Source organism: Elephas maximus, chromosome 5, assembly GCF_024166365.1.
Source record: "Elephas maximus indicus isolate mEleMax1 chromosome 5, mEleMax1 primary haplotype, whole genome shotgun sequence".
Lineage (NCBI taxonomy): Eukaryota > Metazoa > Chordata > Mammalia > Proboscidea > Elephantidae > Elephas > Elephas maximus.
The window spans coordinates 110,740,955-110,764,600 of NC_064823.1; the positions used below are offsets into that span (position 1 = coordinate 110,740,955).

General features: G+C 36.8%; 1 protein-coding gene across 3 annotated transcripts in view; it reads right to left on the minus strand.

Annotated features, from left to right (window-relative positions):
• Nucleotides 1-5,042: 5,042 nt before the first annotated feature.
• The window catches only part of SLAIN2 (SLAIN motif family member 2), a 100,427-nt gene continuing 81,823 nt past the window's right edge, over nucleotides 5,043-23,646 (minus strand). For all 3 annotated transcript variants that reach the window (XM_049886287.1, XM_049886286.1, XM_049886288.1), the window contains 2 exons: nucleotides 9,569-9,887; nucleotides 5,043-8,046 (listed from right to left, as the gene is read on the minus strand). In XM_049886287.1, coding sequence (XP_049742244.1) covers nucleotides 7,980-8,046; nucleotides 9,569-9,887 — 386 coding nt within the window. In that variant the 3' untranslated portion in view covers nucleotides 5,043-7,979. The remainder of the gene's footprint in view (nucleotides 8,047-9,568; nucleotides 9,888-23,646) is intronic.

Genomic DNA, 23,646 nt, shown 5'->3' on the forward strand with positions numbered 1-23,646 from the left:
ACAGTTGGATTTGGGGTATATTTTTATATGTATGCTTTGCAATATACATAACTAACTTTTCAGTCTACTTAAGAGGTAATACTATAGTTGTCATATATTATTACTTCTAAATATATTCAAAACTCCCTCTGATAATGTTATCATTTTTGCTTTCAACAGTTATACATATTTTGAAGAAATTAAGAGAAAATTGTCTTCTTCATTTACCCAGGTATTTTACATTTATTTTACTTTTTCTTCATTCCTAAAGTTCTAAGTTTCTCTCTGGCACTATTTTCTTTCAGCCTGAAGAACTAACTTCTTTTAGCATTCCTTTCTCCTTTTCTTCTGGGATTCCAACAGTGGTGTGCTGGAAATGGCTTGTACCAGCTCACAAGAGTTGATTCTGCACATCTCTTTCCAATTCTTCATTTGTTGACATAATGCCACTAGCTTCAGAATGACCGTGGTGGAATTATTTACACCACAGACACTGAAAAACAGTACAAATACTTTTTTTTCAAGAGCCAGTTTCTCTCTGGACTTGAATGACACAAATGTTAGACCCTTTCATACTGGTCCTTAGGTCCCTGAGGTTCTGCTGAGTCTTCAATCTTTTAAGTCTTTATTCTCCATACTGAATACTTTCTACTGATTTATCTCCAACTTCACTCACTCTTCAGTCATCTTCATTCTATATTGAATCCATCTAATAATTTTAAAATTTCAAATATTTTTTCAGTTCTAAAATTTCTATTAAAAAATAGTTTATCTTTCCATCCCTCTCAAGAGCGTATGTGTATCTTGATCTCGTGCCACAGTTATAATAGCTGCCTTAAAGTCTCTCTGATAATTCTAAAATCTGGGTCACCTCAGTGTTGGCATCTATTTTGTGTGTGTGTGCATATGTTTGAGAATTGGTCACATTTTCCTGGTTCTTTGTATGTTGAGTAATTTTAGATTATATGCTGGGCATTTCGAATATTATGGTAGACTCTAGGTCCACTTAAAATGTTCTGAAAAATGTTGATTTTTGTTTAACAACCAATCAACCAGACTAGATAATAAGTTTAGACTGCAAATTCTGTCCCATCTTCTATGGGTGCTGGGGCCAATGTCAGTTCAGTTGGCAAAGCTGCTTATGCTATATAGAATCAGTCCACATGTATACATACCACTCGGTTGTTAGCCTCTAGCTTGGTCAGTGGTTTAAACTGTAGTTCTGTTTTAAAAGTCTTTGCGGTGCTACTTTGTGTCTATCCTGATGATGTGACGCTGAGGGGTGGGCCTGGAATTTCTATTAATTCATTCATTGAGTAAGGGATCCCCTTCTCCAGCTCTCTTCTCTCTCTGGGTTCTCCCCTTATCCCACAAGAGGTCCTTTTCTGAGTCCCCTGGCCAGAAATATGGGGTTTCTCTTAGAATTCTAGCTTTACCATTTTTACTGTGCAGTTCCCACAACTCAGGACAAAGGGGGTAGAGAAAATAGAGAAAAAAGGGAAATTTCCTCCCAATTCTTCAGATTGCAAGGGTCCTTTCCACCATGTCATCTGTCCAGAGAGACAGGATTTCTATCAGTTTTAACTGCTGGACCATTTGCCAGTGGGGCTTAGCTGGGAGCCTACTCTTAGCAAGCTGTTAAGAAAGAAAATAAAAAAGATTTCCCCCAACAATCTCTAGCTCCCAGGGATCCCTTTTCCTGATCTTTTGGCTAGAAACAGGGTTTTTTCCCGAGTTTTACCCACCAGAGGTACCACTGTGACAATTCTGCTGGGGGCCTCCCATGGCTCAGGGCCAAAGAAGAGAGAAGAAAAACGGGAAATTCATCACTTTATGGGGCTTTTCTTCAGGCTCTGATGCCCTTCCCCAATTCACCTCCTTTTCTTTGTCTTTCCAGTGTCCTCAGGTAGTTGCCTTTTGCATTTTGTTCAGAACTTTTAGCTGTCAATGGGAGAAATAGGCTTTAGAGGGCTTACTCTATCTTGGCTACACCCAAAGCAGCATTATTTTTAAGAGCCCCAAACCGAAAACTCAAATGTCCCTCAACAGTAGAATGGTTTGTGATGTATTTATACATCAAAATATAGCAATTAGAAGGAACTACAGTGACATCAATAATATGAGTGAATCACACATCTTATTTTTGTTTAGTGCCTGAATCTGAAAGAAACTCCATTTTTAGCCTTTTCTGATCAACAGAAGATAGGCAGAAAAATTGTATAGTTACATTTATATAAAGTTCAAAAACAGGAAAAAAAAAAACAGGATAGCTATTATCTGTTGAGAGGAGGAAAAAAGTACTGATTGGCAGGCAGTATTAGAGCTTTTCGGATGCTGTGAATGTTCTACTTCTTGTCTACATGGTGGTTACACATGTAGTCACTTAGTGATAATTCAGTGAGCTAAATTTGTTTTCTATGTTTTTCTGTACATATTTTATGCATGAAAGTAAAAAAAAAAGTTTTTGAAAAATGAACTCTTCTTTCCGGTTGCAAATAATAAAATCCTAGCTTAAAATGGCCTATGTATATATATATTAAGGTGAATTTACAGTAATACTGAGGTGCCTCGTGGAATCCAAGAATAGGAATAATACTTGCTATCATGAAAAACTGAGCCAAGAGCTCAAGATTAGGACCTTCTATCTCTTTATAAATGTTTCCTCCAGGGAAATATGACCAGTGACACGAAACAGAACCATTTTATATGGCTGGCACTGAGATATCTGTGGTGTGCACTTATTGTTCTATGTGCCCAGGACCTCAGAACCTCTGCTCTAATCTATCTCAAATCCTTATTTGGTTGTGCCTGTTACTTAAGGTTATTTTGTCTTAAAACTGGCATTGTGTTCAATACTACCTTCAGGGAAAATGGTCTTCCCTCATCCCATCCATATGGTTTTCCTGGGAGTTATCCTGTTTTTAAGGAGCCCTGGTGGTGAAACAGTTAAGTGCTTGGCTGCTAACTGAAAGACTGGCAGTTAGAACCCACCCCGTGGTTCCATAGGAGAAGGACCTGGTGATCTGTTCCCATAAAGATGATAGCCTAGAAAATCCTATGGGCTGGTTCTACTTTGCCACATGGGGTTGCTATAAGTTGAAACTGAAATCAACTCAACGGGACTAAAAACAACATCCTGTTTTTTGTTTGATCCCAATCCCCAGGCAACAATGAGACCACCTGACCTATGCCGAGGAATCCTATCCCGAGAATTTTTGAACTTAGGACCAGAGTTCTCAGAGGTGGGGTACAAAAGGCTGTTGTAACACCTCTTCAGGTGATTCTGAAGTTTGAGAGCCACCACCTTTAATCTGTCTCCACCCTTTATTTGGTTGTGCCTGTTATTTAAGGTTATTTTTAAGCTGGCATTGTATTCCACCAACAGTATCAACTTATGACTTGGTAGATGGGGTATGAGGCAGTTCTAGCATTGATAAAGAATCCTATATCAACAAATATAAAAAAATAGGTGAGATAATGTTCTGGAATTAATATTGGCATGCTCTTTCTGGAACTGTCTTTTTGCATTAAAAGCCATCTAAACCACGGCTGTTGTGACTTCTGAATTAAGACACTGTCAAGAGTGAATTATGATCTCGGTTTCATAAAGAAAATTAAAAACAACAACAAAGAAAATACCTTCAAATTTAAATGTATGATTACCTGTGGGATTGTTTTTCTTCTTTATAACTTATATTTTTCAAATTTTCTACATGTATAATTTATAATAAGAAAAACCAATTAACATTATAAAAACATTATAAACAATATATATGCTAGTCTTACCAGGAATATCTGCAACGCATGCCCTCCTTTCAGTAACAGTTAATGTACGCCTTTGTTTAAAAGCAAACTCATGTCATCACTGTAAGTGAAAAACATTTTCTCACCTTAAACAAGAGAACTCTGTCCTTCCACTTGGTATTTTATAACCATGTTAGGTTAACACTTAAATATTTATTTCTGGGGGGTCAGATTGCAGGCAACTACCATTTTCATCTTTATTTATTTGATTTTTTAAAGCAGTGAGTATCTCTATATTGCTTTTAAAGCCAGAAGAAATAACTTTGTTTTCTTCTTCTTCTCTTTAAAAAGATAACATTAAGGTTACCCAGGGTAGATAAAGAATCAGTTTGAAATTGGCATCCAGTTAACACAAATTTAACCAAGGTGTTTTAAGTAAGGTCCATGTTCCAATTTTAAAGTGGTAACCAGAGTGCCATTCATGCTACCCAGACTTACATCTAAAAAACATTATGGGTTGCTAATTTTGGCTTCACATACACATGAACATCCTCCTTCCACATGGGATTTAATTTCTCTACTTTTCATTCTGCTTTTGTAACTCAAAGCTAAACTTTGAGATAGCAAATATTTCACAAGGACCTCCATAAGGGTCCTGTTGTACTGACTAAATAACAAGTTTAGGTAACTTTTCATTCATGGATTTACAAGTGTATTGGCATTTAACTTTAAATGGTTCTTAAGGTTTTTCGGCTGGCTTGAGAGAAAAACTCAAATATGAGAGTGTCATTTTCTCAATGCCTTGCAGTGAGACTAGCAACATGCTTTATCATTCTGTAATATGGGGCACGGCGAATGCTTCTGAAAGGAGCACGGGGAACTAATTCAACAGTGTACGAGTCTTGACTTTTCCATCCATGAAGGAAAGGATGTACACAATTACCTATTCATATTTGGTTTAAAAATGTATTAATTTCCCCTTTTGGAAATTTTATATAATTGTTTTTTGCTCATTTTATATATGCTAACTTTTTCTAACTAGGTATCAATTTATAGCAGGGGAAAAATTGCAGGAACAAACCAGTTTGGAGTAAACTATACATTTACTCCAACTATTTCACATTTGAAACAACTAGGACAGACAGAATATATGATACAGTCCAATCCCACAAAGACTAAATCTGAAAGGGAAATATGACTTAGTCTGGATGCTGAAAAAATCAACTAAGACACATATAAAACCAACTGGGGGGAGGGGTAAAAATAATCTTCCCGTCCAGAAATTAATAAAACACTTAGAAAAACAAATATAAATTTAATAATAAACATTATGGTCAGGCTGTTTATTAAGGAGGCAAACCACATATACAAGTTCGGCTGTAGAAATGTTTGCAAATCAAGCTTTATGTGATCTAAAAGGACCATGCGTAATGTCAAAAATGGACACCTGTACATTCAATAAAAAGTTAATTTAAACATACATAGTCTAGATCATTCTAGAGTTATACACATATCTGGGGCCACATAGGTATCTAATTTTCTTTCAAAAAAAAATTTTTTTTTTTTTTAATAAAAATGATGTATTGAGATAATTTAAAAAGTATCTGACAATTATGAATGGTCCCCAGTTATACAAAATGTGATTTCCAGGGTATGAAAACTGAAAAAAGTCAACTCTTCAGAGAGTGTTTTGTATTATACAAACAAGTTTTGTAGAAAAATGATCCAGCAAAAGCTTGAGTTAAGAATATTTATATTTTTCCAATTCTTTACACTTTTATTAACACACTTACAAAAAATAACATTCAAACACTGAGAAAATTAAATAACTTTGGAAGCAGAGCTCACAGCTTTCTGCTTACATATAAGTGACAATTCTGGGCTGTTGGCACAAAAAATAATCCACATTCATAAAACCCTTACTACTATATATCAAACATAAGTTAAAATCATAGGCACTAGTTTATCAAATCCACATTTCTTCTGTAAGACTAACCACAGTAATCCTTAGATTTCCCCAAACAGAAAAATTGGCAATATACAAAGGCTTCCTAGTAAAAAGGCAATTTTTCTCTTTAGGAAACTGAAAGCCAATAGTCTGTGGTAGTACAACAGCGCAGGTAAAATAATACTTTACCAAACTCAGGTCCAAAATAAATTTTTAACAAGTGGTGAAATATTTTAGTTAAAAAAAAAATTTTTTTTTTTTTTCTGATGCAGCCATTTAAAAACAAAGTTCAATAACCTGAATACTCCTTTTAAAACTGATTAAACTTAAAAAATCTACTGGATGTTTCGTAATAGTATTAGGTTGCAGCATTTTTTTTTTTTTTTTGCAGTGTTGCACTGAAAACTGAGACCTATTTTGTGTATCTGTGGTTTTCAAAATAGACAGTGGCTAGTTCTTTCTTTCACTTACTTAGATTTACATGAGATACCCTCCCCACCCAAAGCAGATGCTTTCTTGATCTTCCTCTGAAATGCAACACTTTTTAGTTCATCATCATGTGGAATTCTGGTACCATCTTTCCTGACCCACCCCATCACCCTCAATTTCTTCCTTGCATTATACATGAAAATACATTAGTACTGGCAGTTTAAATCTCCAGCTGCTTGTGCTAACTGAATGCCTCCCTACTAGTCAAGCTAATAAGTATTTCCATGGTGTCAGTCATGGCAGAACGGGGGTCTTGGCTATATGTTTTATCATTACCTCAGCCTATGAACCTCAATGCTTTCCTGAATATCAAGCCTCCATTCCTCTCTCACTTTCTTTTGCCAACTTACAGCATGTTTTTGATTAACAGGAAATGAGCTATGTTCAAATCTCTAAAATCTTTTAGGTGACCCAATTTCCAATATTTTAGAGCTGTTCAAGTTAAACATTTAAAACAGGCCTCACTATTAAAAATGAGAAGCCTGTTGCAGAAGAAGTTTAGTCTGGTAATAAGTCTGATAAAACCAAAATAAGTGATTTCAACGGTATATATAAGAGCTATTAGAGAGCAGGTATTTAACAGTTATAGTCATATGTAATAGGTTTCATTTGTTGCCAAAAATGTAAAAATTGATGTGTAAGGCAAAATCAAAGTCAAAAGGGACAGTATTTTTAAAACATGTTTTATACAGTTACGGTTTAAAGTGGATCAACTTAAGTAGGATTCAGCAGGCTCTATTCTACCACTCAAAAGACCGTTGTGTCATTTAATATCAACAATACAACCGTCGTCACCAGAGATTTTGTAGGTTAAGTGCATAGATTTTTTTCCCTCTCTCTCTCACTGTATGCTTTTGTTCCAGGTTGTGAACACTGGGGTGTTGCTGTATCAAGAATAAAGACATACTACTTGCTCTTTCCCATCCTGGAAGCCTGCTAATAAAAACAAGATTTCTTAGTTCTGTAATAGATAACAGCATGTGAAAAAGTTGGCTTCAATAGCAAAGGCCATCTTTCCTGAGCCAGGAATTATAAAGTTTAGAAAGATTGTACAACTGATATTAAGCCCTTTTGGCAATCAAAACAAACATAAAAGTCCGATATGTCAATGCAACATGATGGATGCACGCTGTGATGCTATTTGTTGTTGTTCGTAGTGCTAATGTGTTAGCTACATCCAAAACTTAAGATTAAACAAAATGACATTTCTATTATACCATTTTCTAATGAATCTCCAAAAAATGATTTCTAGAATTCTCCTAAATTTAGATATCATGCTTCAAATCCCTAGTCCTATTCTTCTTTCAATCTAGTTTCCTGGAGTGCTAGAGAAATACTAATGAAACACTTTAGATAATTAGTCAGAGTATCAGTTCTTATTGACACAAGTATTTATTGGTACTATTTATACAGTAAATTAGGTTGACCATGAGGTTTTGGACAGCCTGAATTCACCATTTTCTTGTGCACAAAGGTACTCTCTCATTTACAAATGGGCATTTCTCTTTGGCATCCATTAGGTTTTTGCCCAGATATTGGCCTCTGTCAAATATTAAAAAAACAACTTGGTTTCTATTAAACAAAACTAAAAATGATTCCACGGAGAGTGATTGTATGATTACCAAACATATCTGATGTTAAATGTCATTAAAGTGCTGCTTGATCATCTCTGTCAGTTTGTGCTAATTAAGACAGAGAGGGCTGGGATTTTATAAACCCCAAGAGTCTTATCTGAACAGTCTGCATATAAAAGTTGTTCTTTAGCCTGGTGAAGGGCTGTCCATGAAGCTGTGGACCTCTGCATTCTTGTCTTTGCTGGTCAATAACAGCCATCTTTCCAACTGTCATCTTTCATGCTACCATAGGTTTTAGGAGCTGGCAAGGATCTGAAAAAAGCAATTTTATAGTGTGATTTGCAAGGTTTTATGAAACATTACCATAAGATCTCCCATGTATATTAATTACTTTGTAGATGGCATCGTGATTCCATGAAGGCTATTTCAGGGGCTATTAAGACCAAAGTTCCAAACAGCTAGTACTACAACCTTCCCACATGCAGCATTTTCACAACTTTCAAGTTTTACTGGGTACCAGGTGAATTCCCTAACCTTTTTGTTAACACAGCTACTAAATTAAAAGAAAGGATCATCTTACCTTTTCAACCACATGGATAACCAACCTTACATTATTTTTTTTTTTGAGGGGGCAGAATGATGAATGTGATATTAGAGGCCTAGTATACCATCAGTGGGGAGACATTACCATCAGTGGGGAGGCATTATGGGTGGTTAAGAGGACTTGGAAGTCAGACATACTTGGAATTGAAGGTCTTATTATGATGTGACCTAAGGCAAATTATTTGACCTCAACAAATTTCAGTACCCTCCTCTGTAAAATAGGAATAAGAACAGTACCCACTCTTGTAATAGGAGTCCCTGGCGGTGTAAAAGGTTAAGTGCTCAACTATTAGCCAAAACGTTGGTAGTTGGAACTCACCCACAGGCACCTGAGAAGACAGGACTGCCTGGCAATCTGCTTCCAAAGGGTCACAGCTTAGAAAACCCTACAGAGCAATTAATTCTACTCTGCACACATAGGGTCACCATGAGTCGGAACTGACTTGGCGGCAACTAACACCACCACCCTTATGATATTATTGTAAAGATTAAATAAGCTAAGTATAAATTATTCAGGATAGTGTGTTGCAAAAGGCTGATGTACTCTACTACTGAATTCAGAAATATAAACTATTTATCTTAGAATTAAAGAAGTATGGGTCATTCAATTTAAAAGTTATGGAATGACAACTTTTTTTTTCATGTAAATAAATATTCCAAGTTTAATTATAGTTGACACCTAAGTTTACCGATGGTGGTAATCACATTCCTGAAAGGTAGGTAAAGATTACAGATGTGTGGTTCCCAATCTGATGGCTATCAGAATCACTTGTGGAGATTAAAAAAGCATACCTACAGAATCTGGGGCCCACATCAGGCTCTACTAAGACATTCTGGGTGTAAAACTTAGGCCTCTACATTTATATAAAATCCACAGATGATTCTGAATTGTATAAGGGTCTGAAAATCATCCTTACAGATTACGGACTTGGTACCTAGAATTTTTATCTTAAATCTCACTGTAGGTTCTAACATGATTTTATTATCTTGACAAAATGAACAACTACTACAACCAAACTGGTATAATACCTAATATCCCAAATGAATATTTCTTATAATAATAATAAAAAAATATATAGCAATGTTTTATTCAAATTGTACTAAGACTCTGGTGGAAAGCCATTATGATTCTTATGTTCACAATCAAATGTGAGATGAGGGTAATTTCAGTCTAACTCACTTTCCTATGTTTTCAAAGTGCTGAAACAGAGCACGTACATTTGCCACTTACCTGCGAACAGGCTGTGCAAGTTTGCTGCGAGGCACTGGTATACCCCCAGCAGAAGGGGCACTGGGTCTGGGCAAGCCACTCCTCATTACAGTTGTCCCTGCAGGTCTGGTTAGAGTAGCGCTGTTGATATTGCTGGGAGGATTTGCTGGGACTGTGTTCTGAACCATGGGAGGTCCAGGTGAGGAGGTGGTTTGTGTGAGCTGTGTTATTTCTTGGCTACCAGGAGAGCCAGAGCCATGGTTACTAAATGCTTTCACTGGTTGCCGGAGAGCCAAAGGAGATGGTGCTGCAGGGGAGCGGAATTTGCCTGGAGAAGGTACTGGAGAATGAATGGTAAAGAAAAAAAATGTTTTCAGTGAAAACCGGGTGTAAGAGAAAACAACTGCTTTGTATCACACTTGATGATTGGGCATCTGTAGTCATAAAACCTCACTCTATAGAAATATAAGGAATAAAGGATATTTCTGGGGTAATTAAAAAAAAGTGGTAAGCTCTAAATAACCACATCTTTACTCAGGGGGTTGCAACTGTCCTTGACAACAGTGTTTTAGCTAGGCCAGCTTGGAACTTTCAATACCAAAGGAAAAAAAGGCACTGTAGGATCCTGCCTCACTGCAGCAACTAAGTGGGGCCACATATGGACACGGCAGAGGTGAGGAAAAGACTGACTACCAAGCTGCTGACTAGAAATTGAGACACATCCCCCTCATCCCTAAAAAACATTCATGTAAACATGTACCAAGTATCCAATGGTTGTACCTCCAAGTCCTATTTCACCTACAGTGTAGCATAACTACGCTACTTTAGAAACTGAAATAACTGTTTTTAAAAAACTTTCTATTGAGTAGGGAAGTTAGTATCTAGGGATATATCAAGACGCATATGAACTCACAGGATAAGGATGGTGTATTTCTCTGGAATGTTAGTTCTAGTATGTGGTAGGTTAAAACACTTTTAAATTAAAACCAATTTAGATACATGAAAGAAGAAAATGTACAATTTGCATTACTTTTTAAGCCAAAAGAAGATTAAAAAAAAAAAAATTATGGGATACAAGGTTGGTCTATACAAGACTGGTTTAACATTCTAAAATCAATCAATATTCCATATGTTGAGACTAAAACCAGAAAACTATTTAATCATCTCAATAGATGCAGAAAAACCATATGACAAATTTAATATGCATTTATGATTAAAAAAAACTCTCAGCAAGCTGAAAATAGAATGGAAATTCCTCAATATGATAAAGAGCATCTATAAAAAACCTAAAGGTAATGTCATAGTTATAGTAAAAGACTAAATGCTTTCACCCTGAAATGGCGAAGGAGGCAAGGAAGTCTGCTTTCAACACTTCTATTCAACATTACATTGGAAGTCCTAACTGGTACAATAAACCAAGAAAAGGAAATAAAAGGCATGAAAAAGAAGAATTAAAACTGCCTATACTTGCCATTGACATGACTGTATACTAAGAAAATCTAAAGAAATGTCAGAACTATTAAGTTTGAGTTTAGCAAGATATCCGGATGCAAGGATAATATAAAAAAATCAATTGTTTTCTGTATACTAGCAACACATCTAGAAAATGGCATTTAAAAACAATGCCATTTACAATAGCATAAAAATATGAAATGCTTAGGGATAAATTTAACAAAATGTTCTATATCTGTATATTAAAACTATAAAACACTGCTGAGAGAAATGAAAGAAGACCTAAAGAGAGAGAAAGAGAGAGGGAGGGAAGGAGGTGAAGAGGAAGATGGAGATGCTATGTTCAGGATTTGGGGAAAAAAAATCAATATTGTTAAGATGCATGAATCGATACCAAGATACTAATTCTCTCCGAATTTATCTACACATTCAACAACATCCTAATTCAAACCCCAGCAGGGTTATTTTTAAATATAAAAATGGTAAGTATTGACAAGCTGATTTTAATATTTATATAGAAATGCAAAGGACCCAGAATAGGCAAAACAAATTTGAAAAAGCACAAAGTTGGAGGATGTACACTACCTGACTTCTAAACTTACTACAGACCTACTAGTAATTAAGTCGATGTGTTTTAAGAATAGACATACGTTATTGGAACAGAACAGACAAAAATAGATCTATACATATATGGTCAAACTGATTTTCAATGCAAGGGCCAAGGTACTTGGAAAGGACTGTCTTCTCCACAGATGATTCCGGAACAGCTGGATAGTCATATAGAAAAAAACTAAACTTTGATCCTTACATCACACCACACACGCACATACAAATGAACTCAAAATGGATCACAGACCTAATGTCTATCTACCTAATATAAAATCTAAAACTGTAAAACTTCTAGAAGAAAACAGAATAAAATTTTCATGGTCTTGTGTTAGGCAAAGATTTTTTTAAACAGGTATCAAAGGTACTAACAACAACAAAACCAGTTGTAAACTGAACCTCATCAAAATTAACAATTGAAGCAACCATTAAGAAAATGAAAAGGCAAGCCACAGATTAGAAGGAAACATTTACAAAACATGTATTTGCTGATGAAAGATTTTATTCAGAATATGCACAGAATTCTTAAGCTAATACAGAAAGAGGCAAAAGATCTGAACACTTACTTCACAAAAGATATATGAATAGCGAATAAGAAAATGAAAATATGCTCATCATTAATCATCAGGAAAATGCATATTAAAACCTGAACTATTTATTATTAGAACCAGAATAAAAAAATCTTGAGAAATGCTAAAATTAAAAGGACTGATATACCAAGTACTACTGTATTCTTATAATTTTCACAATTTTTATTTTACATAACCCATCTTTTCTACAGGTGACTACAGAAATGTCTTCTCAACTCCATTCTCTACAGTTCCACCTTTGTCTGCCTTGCCAAACAAGTCTCAACCCAAGTGGTTTCACTGTCTTCCTGGAGTCTCAGAATAACACAGGCTCCATGCCTAATCTCTCTAGCCACTGCCTAGCGGTGGAACCTGAACCTGTTCCTTCTAGTCCCAACTGCAGAAAGCCATTTTCAGTCCTAGTTTTTCACCATGGTTGGGAGCCTTGAGACCAGGGTTTTGCTTTTGGTGGGAATAAACGTTTCAGTTAGGAGGAAAAACAGTGAAGTTCAGGAAAGAGGACCATCAGTTCCAAAAAGTACTTTGGAAAGGTCTGGAGAGTTGGGACAGCTGCAAAAGAGGTCAGATCAGGAGACACTGAGACACAGTGGATGAGAATCTGGTTGATGAGGGATGACCAAAGAGTCTGAGGCTTCCTTCTTGTGGTGAATGATGTAAAAGGTACAGTAAAATTAGGCAGATTATACTGATCAAGCTATGAGTGCTTCATTTCACCTGACAGCCTTATAAATATTCGGATGTGTCTACAATGCTATGAATGTCTTACCTCAATCTTATCTTGAAATTAGGCTTTGTGAAAAGCATCTTTTCCTCTGAAAAATTTCTAACCACCATTTTAACTATTAAGACAGCAAGCATATGCTTGGGGAATGGCTGTCTCCAGAAATTTTTTAAAAATGTGAATCTCAGACTTACAATTCTAAGATGGAGTAGATGTACATTTCCCTATTCTTACTACCAAACACAAAAAACCTTGAGCATCATGTATGGAACAAATATGAGAAGGCTCTGAAAGATGGATAAAAGGCGGCCTACTTGCTAGGGACTTTAGGGCCTGAGGAAAGACATGGCGGTGAATTCCCTGGGTTTTCTTTTTTGCTGCATAATATCCCAGACTCGGAGTTGGAGAAGCCAGCAACCAAGAAGTCCACGGGTGCAGACAAAACCTCTCCAACAAAAACCTACTCTCTCTAGCCAAAGGACTAGGAAAGAAAATTTTTAGACAATAACCACTCTACTCCAGCCAAACACCAGAAAAACCTGTGGCCCCACCAAGCCAGGGAAGGCTGAGTGGGGAGTTTACTCTTCTGCCCTTGTAAGGCTATAACAATGTGACCGAACATCCTCACCAGGAAGTGTCAGAGAGGGCCAATTAAGAAACTGGGAGTTTCATACTCACTTGCTGGTAATAAGCCCCCATCACACAGCCTCAGTGGAGACTGCACAGAGAGCCTAGACTTCTACCCTCACCTGGCAGTAACAGGGTCCTCTTCCCCCTCTCCACTGGTTGGTATCAGAAGAGGCCTAAATGAGAGTCAGGACTTTAACGAAGGCTCAGTGTTATAACAAGGCTACCCCACTGTGATATCAACAGAGACCATGTCGGGAACTAGAACTCCCACCTCCATCTAGCAGTAACAAAGCAGCCTTGCCCCTTGGGTGTCAGCAGAGGTTGAGTGTGAAACCTCAACATCTACCCCCACATAGCAATAACAAAATGGTACCCCCCACCAAATGCCAGAGTGATATCAGAGACAGGCACCTTTAAAAGAGAAGGTTTGTTTAAGATCCTGAGTCTCAGTACATAATCCCCAAATGTCCAGGTTTTAATAAAAAATAACTTGTCATACAGAGAACCAGGAAGATCTCAAACTGAATGAAAAATAAAATAGATGTTAAAAGTGAGATGACAGTATTTAGAATTACCTGACAAAAATTTTAAATTAGGCATCATAAAACTGTTTCAGTGAACAATTACAAACACACCTGAAATAAATGCAAAAAACAAAGTCTTTCGGCAAAGAAATGAAAAGAAGAATCAAATGGAAATTTTAGAGCTAAAAAAAAATATAATAACCAAAATAAAAAACTCAATAGATGGATTCAACAGCAAAATGGGTAGGACAATGGGAAGAATCAGTGAAATGGAAGACAGAAAAAAAAAAAAATTACCCAATCTGAATTACATAAATAGACTGAAAACAAAAATGGAACAGATCAGAAGCACCTGTGGGAGTATAAAGAAAGATCTAACATCAGCATGTATCAGAGTACTGGAAGGGAGTGAGAAAGTGAATGAGGCCAAATGCACTCTAAGAAATAATGCCTAAAAACATCCTCGAATTTGGCAAAGGACATAAACCTACAAATTTCTTAAAGAAGCTAAGTGAGCCTCAACCATGATAAACCCAAACAAATCCATACTAAGACACCTAAGAGTCAAACTTCTGAAAACTGAAGACAAAAAAATCTTGAAATCAGCGAGAGAAACACTTCCTTACCTACAGGGAAAAAACAATTCTAATGACAGTGGATTTCTCATCATAAACCATGGAGACCAGAAGGAAGTGTCATATTCTTCAAATGCTGAAAGAACTGTCAACCCAGAATCATGCACCAGCAAAAATATCCTTTAAGAATTAAGCAGAAACAAAGACATTTTCATATGAAAGAAACCAACAGAATTTGTGGCCAGCAGACCTAACCCAAAAAAAATGGGTAAAGGAAGTTCCTGAAACAAAAAAGGAAATACTAAAAGGACCTTGAACACCAGAAAGGAAGAACAGGGTATAGAAAAATATGGGCAAATACAATAGGCTTTCTCTCTCCTCTTGCATTTTCAAAACTATATTTGAGAGCTGGAGCAAAAATTATAACACTCTTATGGACAAAATGTATGTAGAGAAAATATGTAAAAAAAAAAAAATTATAAATGGAGAAAGTCAAGTGATGTAAAGGGAGATAAGGTTTACATATTTAATTAGAACTGGTAAAACGATGGCACTGAAAGGCTGTGATTAAGTTATGTATACACAATGTAATACTTAGAGCAAACACTACAAAAGCTGTACAAGGAGATACACTCAAAAACACCATTGTTAGTTGCCACTGAGTCAATTCTGAATCATGGCGACCCTATGTGTGCTGAGTAAAACTGCTCCTTAAGGTTTTCAAGGCTGTGACCTTTCGGAAGCAGACTGCTAGACCTGTATTCCAAGATGACTCTGAGTGAGTTTGAACTGCCAACCTTTTAGATAAGTCAAAATGGAATTCTGAAGAATGTTCAAGTAATCCATAGGAAGGCAGGAAAAATAAAACAGAGATGGAAAACAGAACAGGAAACAAAAAATAAAATGGGAGACAATATCTAACATATATCAATAATTACATTAAATGTAAATAGTCTATAAATACCAATTAAAAGAGATTTGGCACAGTGGATTTAAAAAACATGACCCAACTCTACGTTGTCTACAAGAAACTCACTTCAAATATAAGGAGGTTGAAAGTAAAAGGATGAAAAAAGATATATCATGCAGAGAATACAAAGAAAGCAAGAGTGGCTCTACTAGTATCAGATAAAGTAGACTGCAGAGTAAAGAAAATTACCAGAAAAAGATACAGATATTACATAATGATAAACACGTGAAACTACCAAAAAGATATAATCTGTTGCTGTCGAGTCCATTCCAACTTATAGTAGAACAAAGTAGAACTGCCCAAACACAAGGTTTCCAAGGAGTAGCTGGTGGATTTGAACTGCTGAACTTCTGGTTAGCAACTGAGCTCTTAAACACTGCACTACCAGGGCTCCAATCCTAGATGTGTTTATACTAAATAGCAGAATTGTAAATATGTGAAGTAAAAACTGGTAGAACTGAAAGGGAAAAAAAGCCACAGTTATACTTGGAGACTTCAACATCTTCCTCTCAATAACTGCTAAAACTAGACAGAAAAATTATTAGCTATAGAATAACTCAACAACGCTATCAACCACAGGTCTAATCGACATTTACAGAACACACATTCAACCCAACAACAGCAGAATACGCACTCTTCTCAAGTGGTCCATGAAACATATACCAAGATAGACCATAACCTGGGCAATAAAATAAACCTCAACAAATTTAAAATAACTGAAATCATACAGAGTGTGTCCTCTTTGCATAATAGGATCAAACTAGAAATCAAAAACAGGAAGATAATAGGAAAATCTCCAAACATTTAGAAATTAAACAATGCACTGCAAAACAATTCGGGGTCATAGAAGTCTCAATAATAAAAGAAGTCTCAAGCAACAAAAGAATACGTTGAGTTGAATGAAAATGAAAATACAACATATCAAAATTCGTGGGGCAAAGCTGAACAGTGCTGAGAGGTAAATGTGTAGCACTAAGTGCATAATTCATAAAGTTTTCACTGGCCAATATGTTCAGAAGTAGACTGCCAGATCCTTCTTCCTAGTCCGTAAGTTCCGCTAAAACCTGTCCATCAAGGGTGACCCTCCTAGTGTATGAAATACCAGGGGCAAAGCTTCCAGTATCACAGCAACACAAAAGCCACCACACTACAACAAACTGACAGACATGTGGTAGAACAGTGTCTGATATAGTGCTGGAAAATAAGCCCCTCAGATTGGAAGACACTGTAAATATGACTGGGGAAGAACTGCTTCCTCAAAGTAGAGTCAACCTTAAAGATGTGGATAAAGTCAAGCTTTCGGGACGTTCATTTGCTGATGTGGCATAGCTCAAAATGAGAAGAAACAGCTGCAAACATCCATTAATAATTGGAACACAGAGCATACTAAGTATGAATCTAGGAAAACTGGAAGTTGTCAAAAATGAAATGGAATGCATAAACATGAATATGGAATGCATAAACATGAATATCCTAGGCATTGGTGAGCTGAAATGGACTGGTATTGGCCATTCTGAATCAGACAATCAAATGGTCTAGTTTGCTGGGAATGACAACTTGAAGAGGAATGGCATCGCATTCATCGTCAAAAAGTGCAGTGCTGTCAGTGATAGGATAGTATCTATACACTTACAAGGAAGACCAGTTAATATACTATTATATGCACCAACCACTAAGGCCAAAGATGAAGAAATTGAAGAATTTTACCAACTTTGGCAGTCTGAAATTGATCAAACGTGCAAACAAGATACATGTAATTACTGGCGATTGGAATGTGAAAGTTAGAAACAAAGAGGGATTGGTGGTTGGAAAATACGGCCTTGGTGATAGAAACAACACCGGAGATCACATGACAGAATGCAAGACCAGTGACTTCTTCATTGTAAATGCCTTTTTTCACCAGCATAAACAGTGACTATACACTTGGACCATGCCAGAATGGAATACACAGGAATCAAACTGACTACCTCTGTAGAAAGAGAAGATGGAAAAGCTCAATATCATCAGTGAGAACAAGGCCAGGGGTGACTATGGAACAGACAATTGCTCACATACAAGTTCAAGTTGAAGTTGAAGAAAATTAGAATAAGTCTGCGACAGCCAAAATATGACCTTGGGTATATTCCACCTGAATTTAGAGACCATTTCAAGAATAGATTTGATGCACTGAACACTAATGACAGAAAACCAGACGAGTTGTGGAATGACATCAAAGACATACACATGAAGAAAGCGAGAAGTCATTAAAAAGGCAAGAAATAAAGACCAAAATGGATGTCAGAAAAGACAGAAACTTGCTCTTGAACACAGAGTAGCTAAAGTGAGTGGAAAAAATGATGAAGTAAATGAGCTGAATGGAAGATTTCAAATGGTGGTTCAAGAAGACAAAGTATTATAGTGGAATGTGCAAAGATCTGGAGTTAGAAAACCAAAAAGGAAGAGCGCAGCATTTCTCAAGCTGAAAAAACCAAAGAAAAAATTCAAGCCTAGAGCTGCAATATTGAAGGATTCTACGGGGATAATATTAAATGATGGAGGAAGCATCAGAAGAAGATGGAATACACAGAGTCACCGCATCAAAATGAATTGGTTGACGTTCAACCATTTGAGGAGGTAGCATATGATCAAAAACCGATGGTACTGAAGGAAGAGGTCCAAGCTGCACTGAAGGCACTGATGAAAACAAGTCTTCAGGAATTGATGGAATACCAACTGAGATGTTTCAACAAACAGATACAGCGCTGAAGTACTCACTCGTCTGTGCCAAGAAATTTGGAAGACAGTTAACCTGGCCAACCCACTGGAAGAGATCCATGCACCCATTCCAAAGAAAGGTGATCTGACAGAATGTGGAAATTATTGAACAGTATCATTAATATCACACACAAGTAAAATTTTTCTGAAGATCATTCAAAAGTGGCTGCAGTAGTACATGCAACTGACCGGGAACTGGCAGAAATTCAAGCTGGATTCAGAAGAGGATGTGGAACAAGGAATATCACTGCTGATGTCAGATCGTAGCTGAAAGCAGAGAATACTAGAAAGATGTTTACCTGTGTTTTATTGACTATGCAAAGGCATTCGACTGTGTGGATCATAATGAATTAAGGATAATCTTGCAAAGAATGGGAGTTTCAGAACACTTAATTTTTTTTTTTTATAACCTTTATTGAGCTTCAAGTGAACGTTTACAAATCCAGTCAGTCTGTCACATATAAGTTTACATACATCTCACTCCCTACTCCCACTTGCTCTCCCCCTCTTGAGTCAGCCCTTTCAGTCTCTCCTTTCTTGACAATTTTGCCAGCTTCCCTCTCTCTCTATCCTCCCATCCCCCCTCCAGACAAGAGTTGCCAACACAATCTCAAGTGTCCACCTGATATAATTAGCTCACTCTTCATCAGCGTCTCTCTCCCACCCGCTGACCAGTCCCTTTCATGTCTGATGAGTTGTCTTCGGGGATGGTTCCTGTCCTGTGCCAACAGAAGGTCTGGGGAGCATGGCCGCCGGGATTCCTCTAGTCTCAGTCAGACCATTAAGTTTGGTCTTTTTATGAGAATTTGGGGTCTGTATCCCACTGATCTCCTGCTCCCTCAGGGGTCCTCTGCTGTGCTCCCTGTCAGGGCAGTCATCGATTGTGGCCGGGCACCAACTAGTTCTTCTGGTCTCAGGATGATGTAGGTCTCTGGTTCATGTGGCCCCTTCTGTCTCTTGGGCTCTTAGTTGTCGTGTGGCCTCGGTGTTCTTCATTTTCCTTTGCTCCAGGTGGGCTGAGACCAATTGATGCATCTTAGATGGCCACTTGTTAGCATTTAAGACCCCAGACGCCACATTTCAAAGTGGGATGCAGAATGATTTCATAATAGAATTATTTTGCCAATTGACTTAGAAGTCCCCGAAAACCATGTTCCCCAGACCCCCGCGCTTGCTCCGCTGACCTTTGAAGCATTCATTTTATCCCGGAAACTTCTTTGCTTTTGGTCCAGTCCAATTGAGCTGACCTTCCATGTATTGAGTGTTGTCTTTCCCTTCACCTAAAGCAGTTCTTATCTACTGATTAATCATTAAAAAACCCTCTCCCACCCTCCCTCCCTCCCCCCACTTAACCACAAAAGTATGTGTTCTTCTCAGGTTTACTATTTCTCAAGATTTTATAATAGCGGTCTTATACAATATTTGTCCTTTTGCCTCTAATTTCGCTCAGCATAATGCCTTCCAGGTTCCTCCATGTTATGAAATGTTTCAGAGATCCGTCACTGTTCTTTATCGATGCGTAGTATTCCATTGTGTGAATATACCACAATTTATTTAACCATTCATCCGTTGATGGACACCTTGGTTGCTTCCAACTTTTTGCTATTGTAAACAGAGCTGCAATAAACATGGGTGTGCATATATCTGTTTGTATGAAGGCTCTTGTATCTCTAGGGTATATTCCCAGGAGTGGGATTTCTGGGTTGTATGGTAGTTCTATTTCTAACTGTTTAAGATAACGCCAGATAGATTTCCAAAGTGGTTGTACCATTTTACATTCCCACCAGCAGCGTATGAGAGTTCCAATCTCTCCGCGGCCTCTCCAACATTTATTATTTTGTGTTTTTTGGATTAATGCCAGCCTTGCTGGTGTGAGATGAAATCTCATCGTAGTTTTAATTTGCATTTCTCTAATGGCTAATGATCGAGAGCATTTTCTCATGTATCTGTTGGCTGCCTGAATATCTTCTTTAGTGAAATGTGGGAACACTTAATTTTAATTGTGCTTAGACTAGAAAGGAGTTATTTGAACAGAATAAGGGTATGCTGCATGGTTTAAAGTCAAGAAAGATGTGCATCTGCGTCGTATCCTTTCACCATACTTATTCCATCTGTATCCTAAGCAAATAACCCGAGAAGCTGGACTATATGAAGGAGAATGTGGCATCAGGACTGGAGGAAGACTCACTGACAACCTGCTATATGCCCAGCCTTGCTTGCTGAAAGTGAAGAGAACTTGAAGCACTTACTAACAAAGATCAAAGATCACATCTTTCAGTATGGATTACACCTCAACATAAAGAAAACAAAAATCCTCACAACTGGACCAATGAGCAACATCATGATAAACAGAGAAAGGATTGAAGTTGTCAAAGATTTCTTTTACTTGGATCCGCAATCGATGCCCATGGAAGCAGCAGTCAAGAAATCAAACGACGCATTGCATTCAGCAAATCTGCTGCAAAAGACCCCTTTAATGTGTTAAAAAGCAAAGATGTCACTTTAAGGACTAACGTATGCCTGAACGAAGCCATGGTGTTTTCAATCACCTTATATGCATGGGAAAGCTGAACAACGAATAAGAAAACTGAAGAATTGATGCCTTTGAATTATATATTGGTGAAGAATACTGAATATACCATGGACTGTTAAAAGAATGAACAAATCCGTCTTGGAAGAAGTACAACCAGAGTGCTCCTTAGAGGGGAGATGGCAAGGCTTCGACTCACATACTTTGGACACATTATCAGGAGGGATCAGTCCCTAGAGAAGGATATCATGCTTAGTAAAATAAGGGTCAGTGAAAAAGAGGACGACCCTCAATGAGATGGATCGACACAGTGGCTGCAGCAATGGGCTCAAGCATAACAACAATTACGAAGATGGCACAGGCCCGGGCAGTGTTTCGTTCCATTGTACAGAGGGTTGCTATGAAATGCAACTAGACGACACCTAACAACAACAAAATGCATAATTAGGAAGAAGAAAATCTTAAATCTAAGACTTAAATCTAAGTCTTAAATCTAAGCTTCCACATCGAGAACATAGAAAAAAAGTAAAATAAATTCAAAGCAAAGAGAAAAAAGGAAACAATAAAGAGCAGAAATCAATGAAACTGAAAGCAGATAAACAGAGCTGGATCAATGGAACAAACGACCTGGTTCTCTAAAAATAAAACTGACAAGCCTGATAAAGAAAAAGAGAGAGAAAACAAATTTACCGGTATCAGGAATTAAACAGGTTATCACCACAGACTCTGCAGACATCAAAAGGATCAGAAAAAAGATATATTATGAACAATTATATGGGCATCAGTTTGACAGCTTAGATAAAATGGACCAATTCTTCAAAAAGTACAAACTGCCACAACTCTTCTAGTATGAAATAAATAAGCTGAATAGCTATATCACTATTAAGAAAACAGAATTCCTAATTCAAAACTTGCAAAAATAAAATCTCCAGGCCCAGATGGTTTCACTGGAAAATTCTACCACACATTTAAAGAGGAATTAATTCCACTGTACATAATCTGTACCAGAAAATGGAAGAGGGAACAGGTCCCAATTCATTTTATGAAGATAGTATTACCCTGCTACCAAAACCAGAAAAAATACCAAAAAAGAAAACTAGAGACCAGTATCCCTCTTGAACATACTTGCAAAAATACTTAACAATTAGCAAAAAGAATTCGACATATGTAAAAAGAATGATACACCATGGCCAAGTGGGATTTATACCAGGATGCAAGGCTGGTTCAATATTTCCAGGATGCAAGGCTGGTTCGGTATTTGAAAATCAATATAATTCACCACATTAACAGGCTAGAAAAGAAAAATCGCATGACCATACCAATCAGTGCAGAAAAAGCATCTGACTGAATTTAACACCATTCATAATAAAAATTCTCTGAAAAAGAAGAGGGGAAACTTCCTCAATTTGATAAAAAGCATCTGTAGAAGACGACAGCTAACATTAACAGTGAACAACTGAATGTGCTCCCTGTAAGATCAGGAACAAGGCCAAGAATATACACTCTCACCACTCTTATTCAGCATAATGATGGAAGTTCTAGTCAGTGCAATAAGCAATGAAAGGAAAAAAAAAAAAGGCATACAGATTAGAAACTGTCCTCTTGACTGTCTATGTGGAGATCCCAAATAACCTACATAAACTTCCTAGAAATAAGTGAGTTCAATAAAGTCACATGATAGAAGATAAACATACAAATGTCAATTTTATTTCCATATATCAGCAAAGAATATGCAGAAACTAAAATTTAAATTACATGATTTGTACTGCTTATAAAAAAAAGGAAAGAAATACTTAGGTTTAACTCTAATAAAACATGTACAGGATTTATATGCTGAAAACTACAAAATGCTGATAAAAGAAATCAAAGATCTAAATAAATGCAAAGACATACTGTGTTGATGGATTGGAAAACAACATAATAAAAATGTAAATGTTCATCAAATTCATACAGAATTTTAACACAATTCCTATCAAAATCCTATCAAGAGTTTTTGTAGATCTAGACAAAGTTGTTCTAAAATTTATATGGAAAGGCAAAGCTTAAGGCTAAGACAATTTTAAAAAAGAAGAAAGGAGGAGGAATTAATTTACTTGATTTCAAGACTTATTATGTAGTAACAGAAATCAAGACTGTGGCATTGCTCGAAGGACAGACACAGAAATAACTGGAATAGAACAGAGAACTTAGAATCACACAAATATGCCCAAATGATTTTTGACAAAGGTACAAAAGCAATTCACTGGAGAAAAGACAACTTTTTCAACAAATGGTGGTGGAGCACTTGAAACATCCAGAGGCAAAAAGTAAACTTTGACCTAAGTCTTACACATTATACAAAAATCAATTCAAAATGGATTATAAACGTAACAAAAATATAAAACCTTCAGAAAGAAAACATAGGAGAAATCTTCAGGATCCAGAGCTCAGCAAAGCACGATTCATAAAAGAAATGTGGATAAATTGGACTTCAAAAAAATAAAAACTTTTGCTTTGTGAAAGACTCTGTAGAGGATGAAAAGATAAGCTACAGGCTAGGAAAAAATATTTGCAAACCACATATCCAACAGACTATTACCTAGACTATCTAAAGAACTCTCAAACTCAAAGTAAAAACAAACAATCCAATTAGGATATGGGCAAAAGATATGAAGAAAGATTTCACCAAAAAGGATATATGAATGGTAAATGGGCACCTGAAAATGTGTTCAGCATCATTAGCCATTAGAAAAATGCAAATCAAATCC